This window comes from Benincasa hispida, chromosome 1 (assembly GCF_027475165.1).
Source record: "Benincasa hispida cultivar pf3 chromosome 1, pf3_genome.v1.1, whole genome shotgun sequence".
Lineage (NCBI taxonomy): Eukaryota > Viridiplantae > Streptophyta > Magnoliopsida > Cucurbitales > Cucurbitaceae > Benincasa > Benincasa hispida.
Window position 1 is genome coordinate 35,645,043 of NC_143478.1, and position 17,664 is coordinate 35,662,706.

General features: G+C 34.0%; 1 protein-coding gene and 1 non-coding gene across 2 annotated transcripts; both read left to right on the forward strand.

Annotated features, from left to right (window-relative positions):
- The first annotated feature begins 5,652 nt into the window (after positions 1-5,652).
- On the forward strand, positions 5,653-7,538 carry LOC120071285 (hyccin). Its single transcript, XM_039023479.2, has one exon. The coding sequence runs from the start codon at positions 6,176-6,178 to the stop codon at positions 7,385-7,387; it is 1,212 nt and encodes a 403-aa protein (XP_038879407.2). The 5' UTR covers positions 5,653-6,175; the 3' UTR covers positions 7,388-7,538.
- A 3,115-nt stretch (positions 7,539-10,653) lies between these two features.
- On the forward strand, positions 10,654-10,727 carry TRNAR-UCG (transfer RNA arginine (anticodon UCG)). Its single transcript has one exon. It is a non-coding gene; the product is annotated as a tRNA-Arg (tRNA).
- The last annotated feature ends 6,937 nt before the right edge of the window (positions 10,728-17,664 follow it).

Consider the following 17,664-nt stretch of genomic DNA (forward strand, 5'->3'; position numbering starts at 1 on the left):
CAGTGGGAGTTAAGGAGCAAGATGTATTTACAAGGGTAAAATGGTAATTTTGGCCTAGCTATAAATACGAACAACCTGTGAAGGATTAACTTATTGATCATGGTTAAAATGAACAAAAATATATCAATAGTGAGAAGAGGCAACTATCGAGCTATAGTGGTGTGTCTCGGTAGTTAAGGAATATTGATTAATTTGATCTAAGGAAATTAGCCAATTAATCTCAAATCGTTGGAGCTCATGATCTATAAGTCTATAAGGTCCCTTTACTAGCTCGTAAATTATATCATTGATTAGTGAATTGAGCAAATTTGAAATGTTCAAATTCGAAATTAGGGATTCGAATTTGAAGTGTTCAAATTCAATTACGGTTTTGGTTAATTGTATTTTTATACAATTAAACCGTTTAATTTTTTTTAAATTAAATGAAATTGGAGAGTGAAAGAATATTTGAATAATGATTTAAATATTTGATGAGGTGAAATATAATCATTAATATTAAATATTAAATTAAATTAATTAAATTAGTTTAATTAATTATCCACTTTTGAAATTTGTGTTCAAAATTGGCAATTTGAGTAATTGAAATTTTAGATTTTTTGCAAGATCAAAATTATAAAACTTAATTTAAAAATTGAATTTGAAAAATAAATTTTAATTAAGCTTATTTAAATCAAATTTTATTTTAAAAATTGGATTAAAGATTAGAAAGTAGAAAAATCCAATTTTGGATTTTCCCACTCACTAATCCACCTCATGCCATTTCAATTTCAATGGAAATTAAAGTGGCATCAGGTTTGCATCCTGAATTGCATGATCTTGCACATTAAATTGAAGTAATGGACTTCAATATGTCTTTTCATGCAATCTGAAAAATACATCAGGTTTGCATCCTGAATTGCATGATCTTGCACATTAAATTGAAGTAATGGACTTCAATATGTCTTTTCATGCAATCTGAAAAATAGCAGAAATTCTACTAGTTTTTCCTCGCAATCCCCACCCCCCCTTTTCCTTAATCAATTACCCTCAATTTAGTGTTTCTACCATACAATCCAAGGCTGAAGATAGTAGAAAAGATCCTCTTCATGGTCTGATGAAAGATTGAAGGATAAATTCGTGGAAATCAGCTACACTTTGAAAGGTTTTCATCAAAGGTAATATACTTATGAAACCCTCTTTTGAAAATTGTTGTAATGCATGCTTTTAAACTCAAATTAAGTGCAGTTAGAGTGCTTATTGATTCTGATTTCTTCCGTTGCATGTTAGTTTACTCTATCACCTTATTCTTCTTCCCTCTATTGAGTCTAGTGAACCCATTCCTCCACCCTCAACCGAGTCTAGTGGCCCCATCCCTCCACCCTCCACCCTCCACCGATCCCATCCTTCCCATCATTCCAGTATCAACCGCTCTCCCTCATCCACTATTATCTACCACTCCTCTTTCTATGTTGCTTCCCCAGATACTACTTTTTCCTTTATTGACCCTACTGTACCCTGAGTTGCTTCCCCCACAAGCGTTGAAGAAGTTGAGGATTAAGGGTAAGCCCAAGGTAAAGGTCGAACCTATGGCCGATTCTGAACCTAAGATGAAAGGTGAGCCTGTGGTCGTTGAGGAGGAACAGACACAGATGGGTAGGAAGAGGAAATCGGCACAACCGTACACCACTCAAGTTAGCATAGTAAGGGTGATGGGGAAAATGTAGAAAATACATTCAACTCGGTCAACGTTTAGCTGACATTGTCTTTATGATCTGACATATGCTATTCCAAAGGACGTGATGAATGAGTTCATGGTCTGGTTGACCAGTGTCAATATGGTCTTCACTTGTCAGGTACGGGCATCCTCTTCAAGAGGAATTGCATGACGAAAGAGTTGTTCCGAGAGCTAATACGTGACAGCTATTGGGTTAAGAACGATGTAAGTTAACATCCTTTATCACTTTTGTATGCTTTTTATTTTCTATTTCCATTAATTTGTTGAACTTGAAAATTTTAGATTCTCGATTCTTTATTCATGTTTCTCCAATCAAACATTAGCCGGCCGAAGATATGTGCACACCAAGGAAGGAACTCTTATCAAAGAGTACCTCTGAGCGAAAGCAAGATCGTTCCAAACTCATTGTGACAAAAATATAACTTTGAGTTGTACACGATCGTTTAGTAAACCAAAATGAAAATCATTTTCATTTTATCCTTCAGTTACGAAAACTGAATGCAACCTCCAACTATCTCATTCGGTTACGGAGAAAAAACTGCAAACAACTATCCCATAATTGTTTAAATTAAAAAATAAATATAATCTCATTATATTTATAACCTATGATTTAATATTACGTCATATGCAACATATAAACCATAGTCCTTTTCTCCTCCACTAGATATAAATCATATTTATGTCATTTTCCTTCAATTAATGTATCTCATACATTATGTCAACTATATCATATATAATTGACCAGTTCAATCATATCATATATAATCGAACAACTCCCTCTTGTCAATTTGAACACTTCAAACTAACCCAAAAACTGATTCTCAACTTGAATCCATTGAGCTACTAAGGGGATCTTATGGACCTATGGCTCGAAGCTCCAACGATACGTGAATAGCTGACTAAACTCTTTAGCCACGAGATCCACCATCCGTTAACTGCCAGGCATTCCACTAAAGACCGACAGCTGCACTCTTCTCACCACAAATATATTTCTGTGTCCATCGGATATAACCAATCAATAATACGATAATCCTTCATAGATGCTCGTAAGTAAAGCTAGGCCAATTTACTGTTTTGCCCCTATAGTTACATCTAACTTCTTAAGTACCACTAATCCCTCTAATGAACAATACAACATAGTCCTATTATGTGTGGACACCTCTCGGGCCATGAGAAGGTATGTGGCGCCACATTGTTCAAGCCCTAGAATCAGCTCTTAAGGGAGCAATCTATCTACTTACCCCTACTTAGGGGAAGGAGTGAATTTCATCTTGTGTAGCTAAGTTCCCACCTCTCAAATCAGATGAATCCCCAAAGTGGTAGGTTTGAGTCGGCGATCTGGCCACTCGCACCTATTCAAATCAAAGGACCGCCCTCAAAGGCAAGAGTTCCCAACTCACTCAGGATTGAGTTCATGTTACCTATGGTCATCCTAGTGAAGTGAAGTCTCTGTCATGAATGGTGTTATATAACGAGATTATAATACTTCGTAGTCCGATCTTATACAAACTCTTTTGTATAGTACGCCCCCGCTCGCATGTCTCCACATGAATGATCAGGATCAGACCATCTGTATTAAGTAACAACACTTGCAACTATTCTATAAAGCAGGTCGCATCTGTAGCGTTACTAGGATAAGGCTTCCCTCCTATATCCATATACTACAGACCATTTTGATTATAACTTAGGACATGATCCACCTGTATATCTCCACATACATACTTAAGTTACAATGACAACTAGGGATCTTAGTTTATTGGTTTGTGGAAAAGCAATTAAAACATCCAATGTTCCATAGACAAAATTGAAGAAAAATATCATATATTATTACATCACAAACGTTTCTTCAATACAGTGTTTACAAACTACAAGACTCAACGAGAGTTTAGGGCATCAACCCTAACAACCAATTCACGACATTACCACATGGCATATTGATATATATTATAGATTATTTAAATCTTAATGTATGATTTTGCATGATTGATATACCCTTGACCTATTGTTATCTATTTTGTAGAGTCACATTAACCTACATGGTCCAGATAGCTTGTTCCACGCCATATATAAGAGAACGAGTGAAAAAGCTGCTATAGTACAGGAGAAAGAGCACATGTAGATGGACTTTATACTCGGATTGGAAGTTGAACACAAGCCTAGATGGGTAAATGTCGACTATGTCTATAGCCCATTCAACTATGTTGGTGATAACATTAACCTTGAACGCATCCTTTTGTATGACTCACTCCCTAGGTGAGTCATACAAAAGGATGCGTTCAAGATCATACCAAGAAATAATCACTTGAACGCATCCTTTTGTATGACTCACTCCCTAGGTGAGTCATACAAAAGGATGCGTTCAAAATCATACCAAGAAATAAGTCACTCTTACTTTATAATATTGTTTACTGTATAAGACTGACTATTTCACCTAGATGACCTAGGTAACTCGATCTTAATCCTAAGCTAACTATGAACTCTTGTTTATTTGGGATTACACTTAGATTTGCATAGGTGAGGGTTGGCTCAACAATGTCGACTCAATAAGACTCCCATTTTAGGGGTAAGACCTAATAGATAGTTGGGGACATAGGGTGCAAGACGGAGTTCAATTGTGTCAAGAATTATTTCTCTTAACGTTTTTACAGTATTAAGTTATGACATTATACTTGACAGTCGAATAGACGATGCTTTTATTAGCGTTAAGTCTACTTGACATTGGAAAAACGTCAAGTAATCCAATTTCTGTAGTAGTAAAAACGTAAGTTTTGCAGGTAAAAAGGTTTCTCTTCACATAATTGTTTTGTGCCCCCAAAAAGCTCTAAAAAATTCTTTTTTTCCCTCTCCCTATTATTGTTTTGGTTCCCACAACCAATACCCAAGAATTCTCAGAGAATATTAAGGTTCATTAGTGGTGTTCGAGAAATCCCAAGGAGAATTTGTGATTTTCATTCGAATGATCTACAAAGGTAAGTTTGTTTCCTTTTCTCTGTAGAATTTTTTTTAATACATGCTTAACCTAGGCTTTTTATAGTAGGTTTAGTTTTGTTAAATCTCTGTGATTTATTCTGTTGTTTTCAATATACTGGATTTTTCATTTTTTAAATTAATTTCGAGAAAAGATTATGAGATTTTCGTTGCCCTAGGGCTTTTATCCCTATACAAACTCACACTCACTCGTTCTCTTTGCTATGTTCGTATGTCTCTCCCAACGTCGAAAATATAAAAAACGTGAATAAAAACTAGCACATTTACTTACTTGAGGTGTGAAATGAGTTGTCTATAATGATCTGAAAGTCTTTATAACTTGATTTTTGTCAACAAAATCGGGTTTTGTGAAGTGATTTTTTTGGATGGAAAGTGAGCTCGATTTTCTCTTTTGTGTTTCAGCTCTGTTTGTTCTTTGTTAATAAAAAAAAAATACTTCACTTTTCAAGAAATTGATTTGAAAGAATTGTGAGAATTGTCAGGAAATTCCCCAATTTGTATATGTTCGTACATGAGCATTATCTACAGAACAAATCTCCGACGGCATGAGCAATTCAAAACGATCAAGTATAAAGTAATTGAGTATCAAGTACGACGTGACATAATCGAGTATGATGGATATAACACAGTGCATCAGGTCTCGAATGACTCAACATCGAGGATCGAGTGACGAGCAATCAAAGATCGAGTACCATGGTCGTGGTAGGCATGTAGGGTGCATCTTAGGGGCGAAGCGGTAAAATCACACGTGGATGATGCAAGCAGAAGCCACTTTTCATCTCTTTTTCAACTGGTGTTCATTTTTCATTTGAGCCTCCTAATTGAACTCATCCGTACAAAACACCCTCAAGTTAAACTGAATTGGAAAAAAGACCCATTTTTCAATCAAATTATTTGCACTACTTTGCCGTAAGTCATTAAAATAATTTTTTTTCCTTTTTTTTTTTTTTTTTTTTTTTGAGACTAGAAATGACAATCAAAAATGCCCTAGGAGGAAGCCAAAGCACAAAAGCATGAGGAGCTTGGTTCGCTCTCAGTTAGTCCTTACAAACATTTTCCCCCCAAATTATTCCTATCATTCATCTAGAATCAGAGTTTTTAAAATTATGTAATTAAGTTGTCTTTTTAAACAATTGAATCAAACGTATAACTTAATTAAAAATGAAATAAATGAAATAAAATAATAAAAATTCATGGTTACATGTAGTTGCCTAAGTAGTGGATGAAAGTTTCGAGAGATGGAGAATTTGAAGGGAAAGGTCTCAACGTTGTAAGCTCGATCCTATTTCTCCTCGTTTCTTTTCCCTCCACACTTTCCTTTCATTTTACCTTCAAACTTTCAAACCCCGTTTTCCCAAGAAAAAACAATAAAAAGAAAATAAGAAAAACAAAACTCAAATATCAAATTCCATTATATTTTATTTTATTTTATTTTATTTATTTATTTTAAAGAAAACTAATCAATTTCCACCAATGTCCTCCTCTTCCTCCGACGACGACTCCCCCGCCGCCGTAGAACCAACCCCCGCAGAAGAACCCGCCGCCGAAGAAAAACCAACCCCCGCAGAAGAAACTGCCATCGATGAAACCGCCGCCGCCGAAGAAACCACCCCCACCATCGCCACCGCCGAAGCACCCGTCATCAAAACCAGCAGCAGAGCAAGCGGAAGCGGCCCCGTGGTGAGATTCGATATCTCACAATCGTCATCCTTAACCACAATCGCAAAATCCGCCATTGAATCCCTAAAATCCATTCTCCCAAATATCCCCTCATCTCTCCCTTCCGCACCCAACCCCGCCCTCGCCCTCCTCAACGACCTCGAAACCACCGCCCAAATCACCGCCCTCCTCCGCCGCCCCACCTCCGGCGCCGGCGACGACAACCTCTGCCGTTGGCTCTACGATACTTTCCAATCCAACAACCCCGACCTCAAACTCGTCGTCCTCCGCTTCCTCCCTGTTCTCCTCGGCGCTTACCTCTCCCGCGTCGTCTCCCGCCGCAAATCCCTCGCCGGGTTCGAAGCCGTTCTCCTCGCCCTCTACGCCCATGAAACCAACCGCCGCGCCAGCCAACCCCTCTCCGTCAACATCCCCGATTTAACCCACCCCAGTATTTACCACGAATCCAAATCCCCTCTCAAAAACAATGCCACCGCTCTCAATCTCGCCGTAATCTCCCCATCGTTGGAGCCCCACGGTATGGTCCGCTCCACCAAGAGGGCTCGAATCGTCGGCGTCGCCCTCGAACTCTACTACACGAAAATCGATAAGATTCCAGAAACTTCCAAGATTGAGTTCTGCGAGTTTTGCCGGATCTGGGCCAGCGGCGGCGATGATGAAAAGGGAAAAGTTAAAAATGAGGAAGCGGCGGCGGAGGAGGCAGAGGAGGAGAGTATTGGGAGAATTCCGTTGCCGTGGGAGATGCTTCAGCCGATTTTAAGAGTGTTGGGGCACTGTCTTTTGGGGTCGAATGTGACTGCGAAGTGCAAGAAGAATGAAACGACCCCGTTGTTCGATGCAGCCATTGCTGCGATTCGGAGCTTGTATTTGAGATCGATGCATGATATTAATCCCAAAGCAATTTTGGCGACTGGGAGTTTGGTGAGGTTGGGGAATATGGCTATGGAGTCGGCTGATGAAATTGATTACACTGAGATTCCTTATCAAACTGTCATCAATCTCTAGCAATTCATTTTTTCTTCTTTTTCTCTTCAGATCAAATGAATGGTTGCAATCTTTTTTCTTGCCTTTTTCTCTTTTTTGTTTGGATTCTTTAATTTTCTTTAGTGAATTTGGAGTTGTAAAATAAAATGTAAGAATTGTCTTTGTTGGCTTATTTTTGTTTGGTTGATATATTTGTAGTCCCCTTTACCTTCTCTACCTTCTCTTGTGATTCTCTTTGTGTGATTGTCGTTTTAGGATGTTTGTTCTCACTCAACTTATATTTATGTCATTGATATCAATTTTTACAAGTTTGTTTAGTACAATAATTATAGGATTGAGGATCGAATCTTTCATCTCTACGATGAAATGTCATGTCAATACTACTAAACTAAGTTTACTTTAGCAATTTTCATAATTTAATATTACTTTTTTTACTTTTTGCACGACACTCACATGCTTTTTATAAAACTCAAGTTACCAGACATATGGTTTGCTTCAAATCAAGTGTACTTTAAGCACGAAGTTTGTATAATATTATGTCAAAGAGAAAAAAGGTATCGTGTACTATGTTGGTATAGGTACCAATCGTGGGATTATTTGGCCCACCAACTCTATTAAACTATTAAAAATAATTCAAATCTACCCATTTTAATAGCGTTTACTATAATATTTTTCTAAATAATTTTGGAAGTTGTATATTATTAAAACTTAAAAAAAAAAGGTGCAATACTTAAAAACAAAAAAAAATCCCCAATTTATAACTCTGAGCTATAACAATATAATTTAAAAAACAATAACTATTTAATCTTCTTATGAAAATATTACATCACATGATAGGTAAGTTTTTTGTTTTTTGTTTTTTTGTTTTTTGTTTTTTGTTTTTTTGTTTTTTTTGTTTTTTTTTTGTTTTTTTTTTTTTTTAAACTAGGTCAGGATGAGTTTGAATCTAAAATTTTTAGAAAAAAAGAAAGCTGAAATGTCTTTCGTGCTTTCTGTAAAGTTCATTTTAACATGAGTCTATTAGTATTAGGTAAATTTCAGCTTTATATTTGAATAAATTGATTACATATATTTGGTAAATAAATACTAAATTATCATATTTTAAATACAATAATTGAAATGAACTTAAAATTATTTTATTATAATTTATGATTATTTATAATTATTTAAAATAGAGATATAATTGTTTAAATTTTAATTTAAATTGATAAATTTAAAAAATAAATTTTATTAAATATCGTACATGCTTTTAGGAGAATCTAAAAGCTAGAAAATAATTGATTTTAAATGGGCGTCAAATGAACGCGTGATTTAAAAATGATTTTAGTAGATTTAATCATAATTTATTTTACCAAACAAAAAATGATTAAGATTCTGTCATAATTACTTCTACTTCTCTCAAAATCAATCTCAATTATAGTTTTAATTAACAAAAAGTTGACAATATTCTGATTATACTCTTGAATTGTTTTATTGAGCAATTAATCCACTCAAACATAAGAATGTGAGAAAAATATATTTTTGATCCCTAATGTATGGGTTAATTTGCATGTGGGTCATTGAGTTTTCAAACTCAACAAGTTTAACCATGAATTTTATTTTCGGTAGCACTCTTTTTTATTTGCCTCTTTGGTTAATTTACCATGGAAAATTGACATGGTACCTATTTTTTTTATTATTATTATTAAAAGAATACTTTTCTTGGTCATGAAAGAGGAAGGAGAGTGAATGACGGAGGAGAGGAGCAGTTTATTTGAATTAACTAGGATAAAAAAATATTTTTCAAAAGAACAATGATTAGGTTGCACTTATCACTTGTGCTCCCCACTTCTCTACTCCAGAAAAAATAATTAAAAAATTATTTTTCTACAAAATAAAAATGTCACATGGCAAAATTTTATTAGACTATACTTGAGATGCATCAAGATAGATGCATTCAAGGGAGCACCCAAGTTTTTCTCTTTTCAAAATGTCAATTTTATTTAAATACTTTTGATAAAAACTACTTAAAATAAAAATATAAATGTGTTTGGCAACACTTTCTCGAAAATGTTTTTATATACAAGTTTATTTGATTTGTGTTTATATTCATATCAAATTACTATAAAGAATGATTATAAAATACTACACACTAAATTTAAAATATTTGAAGCCAAAGTTGGTGGTGGTGGTAGGGCGTTGGATGTTGTCATGCCGTGGTGATGGTTTTTAGAGTTGGTCACCAACGATGGTCGTCGGAGTCATTGGTGGTGGCCACCGAAAGTGTTAGCCAGAGCTAGCCATCAGCGGTGGTCATCGAAGATGGTTGCCAAGAGTTTCATCAAAGAAGGTTGTCGATGGTGGTCATCGAATGTGACCGATGGAGGGCAGTGGTAGTTGGTGGCAAGATGGTGGAAGTGAGGTAGAGGACACGTGATGACATTTTGGTAATTTTATAAATTATACAAATTAAGAGGAGATTGTCTATTAAGCACTATTTTTTTTTCCTAAGAGTTGATTTGAAGTGTTTTTCTCAAAGCAACTTATGTCATAAACTTTTTTTTTTCAAAAATTATTTTGGATGGTTGTCAAACACTGCAACTTTTTGAAAATATTTTTTTCTCAAAATTAACACATGAAAAGTTAAACCAAATACATGGTAAGAAAATAAGAGTGGCAATTAGTTTTTAAAAAAGGACAAATTGCAAAAATCACCCTTAAAGTATGATGGTAGTTGCAATTATACCTTTAAACTTTCAATTTTAAAAATTGAGTCCTCGAACTTATATAAATATTAAAATTGGATTATCATACTTCTATAATTATATAAACTGTAACATTTGTATAAGTTTGAGGATGCAATTTTTATTTTTTATTAGTCTAATTTCTATGATTATTGTAAAGTTAAGGGTCCAATTTAACATTTGTAGTAGTTTGAGAGTGTAATTACAGCTACTACCATACTTCGAGATTGTTTTGGCAATTTGTCCTAGAAAAGGTGAAAAGGTTTTTATTATTAAAAAAGTTAAATATATAATCTTATTTTAAAATTTATAACGTGTATATTTTTAATAAAATATTTCCATGTCCACTTATGTTATATAAATAACAAAAAAGGGCTTAAAAAAGGATGGAAGGACGAGGATGATATATCGAATTTGAAAAAGTATGTAACCTAACCAAAATTTGGAGGACTAAAATGTATATTATTATTATTTAAGTTCAGGAATTTTATAATTTTTATACAATTTTCATTAATACGTGTATATAATGTAATTATAAAATAAAATTGAAATTTCTCCCAAAAGGACCGCATAGCGCAGTGGATTAGCGCGTTTGACTTCGGATCAAAAGGTCGTGGGTTCGACTCCCACTGTGGTCGAAACGGTTTTTTTCCCTCTATAAGAATATAATCTTTTTTTTTTTTTTTTTTTTTTTTTTTTTGACAATTTAATCTAAAAGGTATTTGATGGGATTGAACAAAGTTTGTTATTTGATTAATTCAGATTTTTTTCCTTTTCATTTCAATGGCGTTTAACAATTTTTAAAAGTTTGGAATTGTAAAATATTTTTTTTACCAATTTCTTTATCGTTTTTCCACCAACACGAGCTCCATTTTTCTTTATTTTTATTTTGCTCATTATAACGCAAGGTAAGGATAAAAAAAAACTTTAAGGAGTGAACAAATATAATATACTCAAAATACGTATGCACATAATTGCTTGGATAGAATGTTACTAGTATCTACAAATTTTATTTTAAAAAATCCGGAAAAAAAAACTGTTTATTCAAATAGAAATACTAACAGAAAAAAGGAGGAATATCTACAATTTTTATTCTAAAAAAGTCTGAAAAAATATTGTTCATTCAAACAGAAATACTAACATAGAGGGAAAAACCATCTTATTATGAGTATTTATAATTTTTTCTATTAAAATGTATGAGAGTGAAATAAGATATTTAGGTCACGTTTAGTAATCATTTTATTTTTTGTTTTTGTTTTTGTTTTTTGAAAACGAAGCCTAATTCTTTATCATTTCTTACAATGATTTACATTTTTATTAAGTACACTGGTTTAATTTTTAGTTAAATTCCAAAAACAAAAACAACTTTTTAAAAGCTACTTTTTTTTTTAGTTTTCAAATTTTGGCATCGTTTTTTAAACTATTTGTAAAAGACGGATAACTAATGAAAAAGTAGTGTCTATAGGCTTAATTTTTTTAAAAAAATGATTATCAAACGAAGTTCTAGAATTGATTCTTATCATTATTTTAGACTTCGATAATTATTTGATTTTTTTAAAAAAAACAAAGTTTATAAGCACTATCATCATTCAAATGTTTATATAAATTTTGTAATATACTTTCTATCGATGTAATAAAATTTGAAAAATTCTTTAGCTTTTAATTTTTTTTTTTTTTAAAAAATTTTTTTTTTTGACTACAAATACAATTTCAAGTGTTCCTTTAAGAAAGTTGAAAACCAAAATAAAGAAATCGAAAGAAAACAAATGCAAAAGTAGAAAATTAAAATGATTCCTCAAATGGGGCATAATCATCATAATATTATACAATCGATATTCTTACTTAATCATTTAATACGTAAATTTGAACATTTAAACATTGTTTGGAATAGTTATAAATATAGCAATCAAACCCAAAGCATCAGTAGATATAACGTAATGTAGAAAAAACAACAAATATGGCAAGGTTTAGATTGTCTATCAGTGATAGACCATATTGTTGGTAGGAGTCTATCAGTGATAAACCATGTCGCTGGTAAGAGTTTATCGTCGATAGAAGTTTATTGCTGATAGACTTTGCTATATTTGCAAATTTTTTTTAAATGATGTTATATACATGATTATTATCTCAAAAAATACTACCAATTGCAATTACTCTTTCTTTTAATACCTTTGATAGTTTTTGGCCCATTCTGATAAGCTCCAAGAATATAAGATTAATTAACCAAACTCTTTAATTAACTAACCTTTGCTCTAGGGCAAACCCTTATAGACCTATAGTTACTAATATGAAAACCCTAGAATTTGAAAATTTAGAACCCAAATGTTGAACCCCTAATATCAAATTTTAAAATCCCCAATCAATTTGAAAACAATTCTAAAGGGACGGATTAGATTTGGATTACCTTTTGATCGAAGACCAAGAGACAAGGAGAACTAGTTCCTTACTCCAAGTTTGAACACTCCACAAGCAAGATTATCAAACTTACCTGAATGTTCTTGGCATGCAACTCTGAATCAAGAATTTTAAAATCGGCAATGAAACCCAATCTTTTACTAGGGAATTTTCATTCAAAGAAAATCCTAAAAACTCAACATAAAAAAATAATAATAATAAAATAGCATACGGTCTTTTTTCCCCTCCTTTAAACTCATCCTACTTAACTAAAGATACTTAAAAAGTCCTTTCTACCCCATACTTAAAAAGTCCTTTCTACCCAACTAAAAAGAACTAAAAACCCAAACGAAACATATATGGGTCCAATAATAAAAATACCTAAAAATTAAGGTATATTTTTCAAATTAAAATAAATTAACAAAGTTCAATTGGTTTCATCTTGTAGCATCAACTGAAGCCAATTATAAAACTTCTAATCAGATGTTACTGCTTCAATCCCCTCAATTGAGTTCACCTCCGCTTGAATGTGAGAATTCAACCCTAATTGTAGCTTTTTTGCTCTTGATCGTGGGATTAGTCTCGGAGGTAATACAAGGGTGTCCTTGTCCTTATCATCTTCTCCCCTTTTTGAAGGATTCGTCCTCAAATCAAGTTCATTATCTGCATCAAAAGGAGTTAAGTCAAAAACATTAAAATTGGAACTCACACCATATTTACCTTCAAGATCAATCTAGTAGGCATTGTCATTGATTTTTTTCATCACTCGAAAAGGTCCATCTCCCTTTGCATTTAACTTAGAATCTCGTTGATGTGGAAATCTTTTCTTCTGAAGGTGGACCCAAACCCAATCTCCCTTCTTAAATATTATAGGCTTTCGATGTTGATTAACCCTCTCCGCCACCTTGGCATTTTGCTTTTCCCTTTTTTTACCTCTTTATGTAGCTTAAATGGCGGTGGCTTTCTCATCAAGTTGAAATTTCATAACCTCGTTAGAAGGCAAAGGTAACAAATCAATAGGTGATAAAGGGTTAAATCCATACACAATCTCAAGCAGTGTACATTTAGTGACACTATGAACAACCTTGTTATATGCAAATTCAATAAATGGTAGAAAATCCTCCCAAGTTTTAGTGTTTCTATCTATTATAGCTCTAAGCATAGTTATCATTGTCCTATTGACTACCTCAATTTGTCCATCGGTCTAAGGATGACATGTAGTGGAGTAAACTAACTTAGTACCAAGCTTTTTCCAAAGTACTTTCCAAAAATGACTTAAAAATTTCACATCTCTATCACTAACAATGCTTCTAGAAATGCCACGCAATTTAACCACATCCTTAAAAAATAAGTCAACCATATGTTTAGCATCATTAGTTTTATTACATGCAATGAAATGAGCCATTTTGTTAAACCTGTCAACTACCATAAAAATGTTATCCTTCCATCTCTTAGATCGAGGTAAACCCAACAGAAAATCCATTGAAATATCTAACCATGGTCCACTAGGGATTGGTAACGAAAAATATAATCCTTGTGGTTTCGATTTAGACTTAGCTTCCCTACATGCAATATATCTCTCACATTTCTTATGTACATCATGTTTCATTCTAGGCCAATAAAAATGTTCATTCAACATGTCGTATGACTTAGTAACCCCAAAATGTCTCATTAAACCTCCCTCGTGTGCTTCTTTAACTAATAGCTCACGAATAGAACAAGTGGGAATACAGAGTTTATTCTTCCTAAACATAAACCCATCAAACATCATAAAATTAGGCATAACACATTTTTGCTTGAGATTTTCAATAATAGGTGCAAAATAAGTGTCTTGTGAATACAATTTCTTAATATGTTCAAAACTAAGCAATCTAGTGTGAAGGGCGTTTAGCAAGACATTACCTCCTAGATAACGCATCAACAACTACATTTTCCTTACCTTTCTTATACTGTACCACATAAGAAAAAGTTTCAATGAACTCCAATCATTTTGCATGTCTCCAATTCAGCATTTATTGGCCTTTCATGTGTTATAAGCTTTAGTGGTCAGTATGGATAACAAACTCCTTTGGCCACAAGTAATGTTGCCAAGTTTGTAGTGCATTCACTAAGGCATAAAGCTTCTTGTCGTATGTAGGATATTTCAAGGCAGCTCTAGTTAGCTTCTCACTGAAGTACATCAATGGTCTTTGATCCTACATTAACACAACTCTAATTCTCATTCCACTGGCATCACAATCAATTTCAAATGTTAGCTCGAAATTAGATAAAGCAAGTAAAGGTGCATTACATAACTTATCTTTCAAATCATTGAAAGGGCATTCATATGCTTGTCCCTACTCAAACTTTAAATTTTTATTTGTAAGTTCATTAAGTGGTGCAACTATGGAACTAAAATCTCTAATGAACCTCCTATAGAATCCAACTTATCCATGAAAACTCCTAATCTCACTAGCATTCTTAGGTGTAGGCCACTCTCTAATTGCTTTAACCTTCTCAGAATCAACTTCCACTCCATGTTTAGAAACTACAAAACCTAGGAAGTTTACCTTTTTCATGCAAAAACAACACTTTTTTTATATTAGCATAAAGTTTTTCCTTTCTAATGCAACTAGAACACACCTAACATGCATAACATGATCCTCTAATTTCTTAGAATATATTAGGATGTCATCAGAATAAACCACTACAAACTTTCCTAAAAATTCACACAATACATGATTCATAAGTCTCATAAAAGTACTAGGTGCATTAGTTAAGTCAAAAGGCATAACTAGCCATTCATATAAACCATGCGTAGTTTTAAAAGCGGTTTTCCATTCATCTCCAACATTCATCCTAATTTGGTAGTATCCATATTTTAAGTCTATTTTTGTAAATAGGCTACAACCATACAATTCATCTAACATATCATCCAACCTAGAGATAGGATGCCTATACTTAATTGTAATTTTATTAATTGCCCAACAATTTACACACACTCACCAAGATCCATCTTTCTCATGTACTAGTAAGACAAGACCACTACAAGGACAAACTTTCATGTACATACCCATGAGCAAGCAACTCATTAACTTGTTTCTAAATCTATTCGGCCTCTTGTGGATTGGTCCAGTAGACTGGTCAGTTTGGAATCTGAGCATCTAAAATAAAGTCAAGCTTATGCTCTATACCTCTTAAGGCGGTAGCTCCTTAGGAAAACCCTCGGGAAAGACTTCCTTGAATTCCTGCAAAAGAGATATAAAGTTACTAGGCAGAAGGGAGTCAAGGTCCTCGGTTAGCAAACAAGCTTCTTTAAATGCAACCATGAGTATTGTTCCTTTTTAAAATATAGCTTTCCTTACCTCATAAGATTTAGCACTCTAACTTGCTAGTTTTCTCTCTTTTTTCTTTCAAGGTCGCGAGCTATGATGTTTCTTTTCTCTTAATCCTTCATTTTCTCTCAAGCTCTCTTTTTCTTTTCTCAAACCCTCACCTCCTCTCAAGCTCTCTTTTTCTTTTTCTTTTCCTTTTGTTTTTGTTACAACCTCTTCTCTTCTTTTTTCTAACTTTTCTTGATCAATAAGCACTTCTTTAAGGGATAGGAGTACAAGTACAATTTTCCTACCATAGTGTTTGAAAGTGTAACGGTTAAGAAAACCAGCATAGATAACCTTTCTATCAAATAAAGGCCTACCAAGAAGTATGTCACCTGTATGCATGGGCACCACATCACACAGTACTTCATCCTTGTATCTCCCTATGGCAAAAGGAACCTTCACCTCCTTAGTCACTCTGAGTTTCCCACAATCATTAAGCCACTATAGTTTGTAAGGTCTTGGATGAGATATAGTATCCAATCAAACTAGAGCTCACCATATTCGTACAACTCCCAGTGTTAATCACTACACTACATGATATGATTTGTACAAGGCAACGTGTATGAAAAAGATTCTCCCTCTAATTCTCCAAATTATCCTCCTTCATATGTGCACTTAAGGCCTTTCTAGTGACGAGGGATAACTATTAAGCATCTTCCACTTCTTCCTCTCCTTTTTGGTCACTCATTAATTTTTCTCTCTTCATCATCTTCATTCATGACAGTGACAATCTCTCATTCTCTAATGATCAGTTTCCTCTTATTAAGACATTTTCGACTTATGTGTCCTACTCCTTGACATTTCCAACACTTAAAGTCTCTATTTCTACCTGTGGGTGCCTCCACCTTTGGTTTTTCTTTCGATGAAGACTCCCCTTTATCTTTAGTTTTATCACTTCCTATTTTGGCTTTAAATTTAGAGTCTGTTGATTTGTCACCCTGTTTCCAAGAAGTTTAATTGGAAAAAATTTTAGAAGCCTCTGAAATTGCTTTTCAACCTTTACTGTAAGGTGCACTAATTCCTTCATATCCTCGTATGCTTGCAATTCAACACGTTCAGTCACGTCAATATTTAATCCATGAAGAAATTTGGTCATGGTGTTCTTTCCATCCTCATCCATCTCCAATCTTTCCATCAACATCTCCATCTCCATCTCCTTGAAATAATCTTCTACGCTCTTACTCCCTTGGCGTAAAGCCTAAAGTCTTCATGCACAATCTTTCAAGTAATGTTTTGGCATAAACCGCCTCTTCATGAGCTCTCTCAATTCTAGCCATGTTTCCACGGGACCCTCCTGACACCTCCTCCGGTTAGAACACACCTTACCCCACCATGTTTGTGCATAACCCTTAAAATGTGTTATAGAGATAGTTACCTTTTTCTCTTCAAAGAGTTCGTTACCATGAAAAATATGTTCAGACGTACCATAAAATTTTAGAAATTTAACTTTAATGTTTCCAAAACCTCGATCTTCATGGTGACTTTCTTTTCGGTGACTTTCTTTTCTACCTCATGGCCTTCTATTATGAAAACCCCTTCTTCCTCTTGGCCCTTGCTCTCCTCTTCTAGACCCACCTATAGTAAGGTCAGAGTCAAATTCATTTTGCTTTGAGTCTTTTGCCTCCTCAGGAGCATCCACAACTCGCCTTTTTAATTGGGTCCTTTCCTTAGCTTGATTACTTTGTTCTATTTTATCCAATCTTGCATTGATCAAAGTCTCCAACTTTTGCTCGACTCCCTCAATGAGTCCTTCTTGTAACTGTCCCTGTGGAACAATTCCATTGCCTGACCTTGCTGCAAAACAAAAAAACAAGTGAAAGAA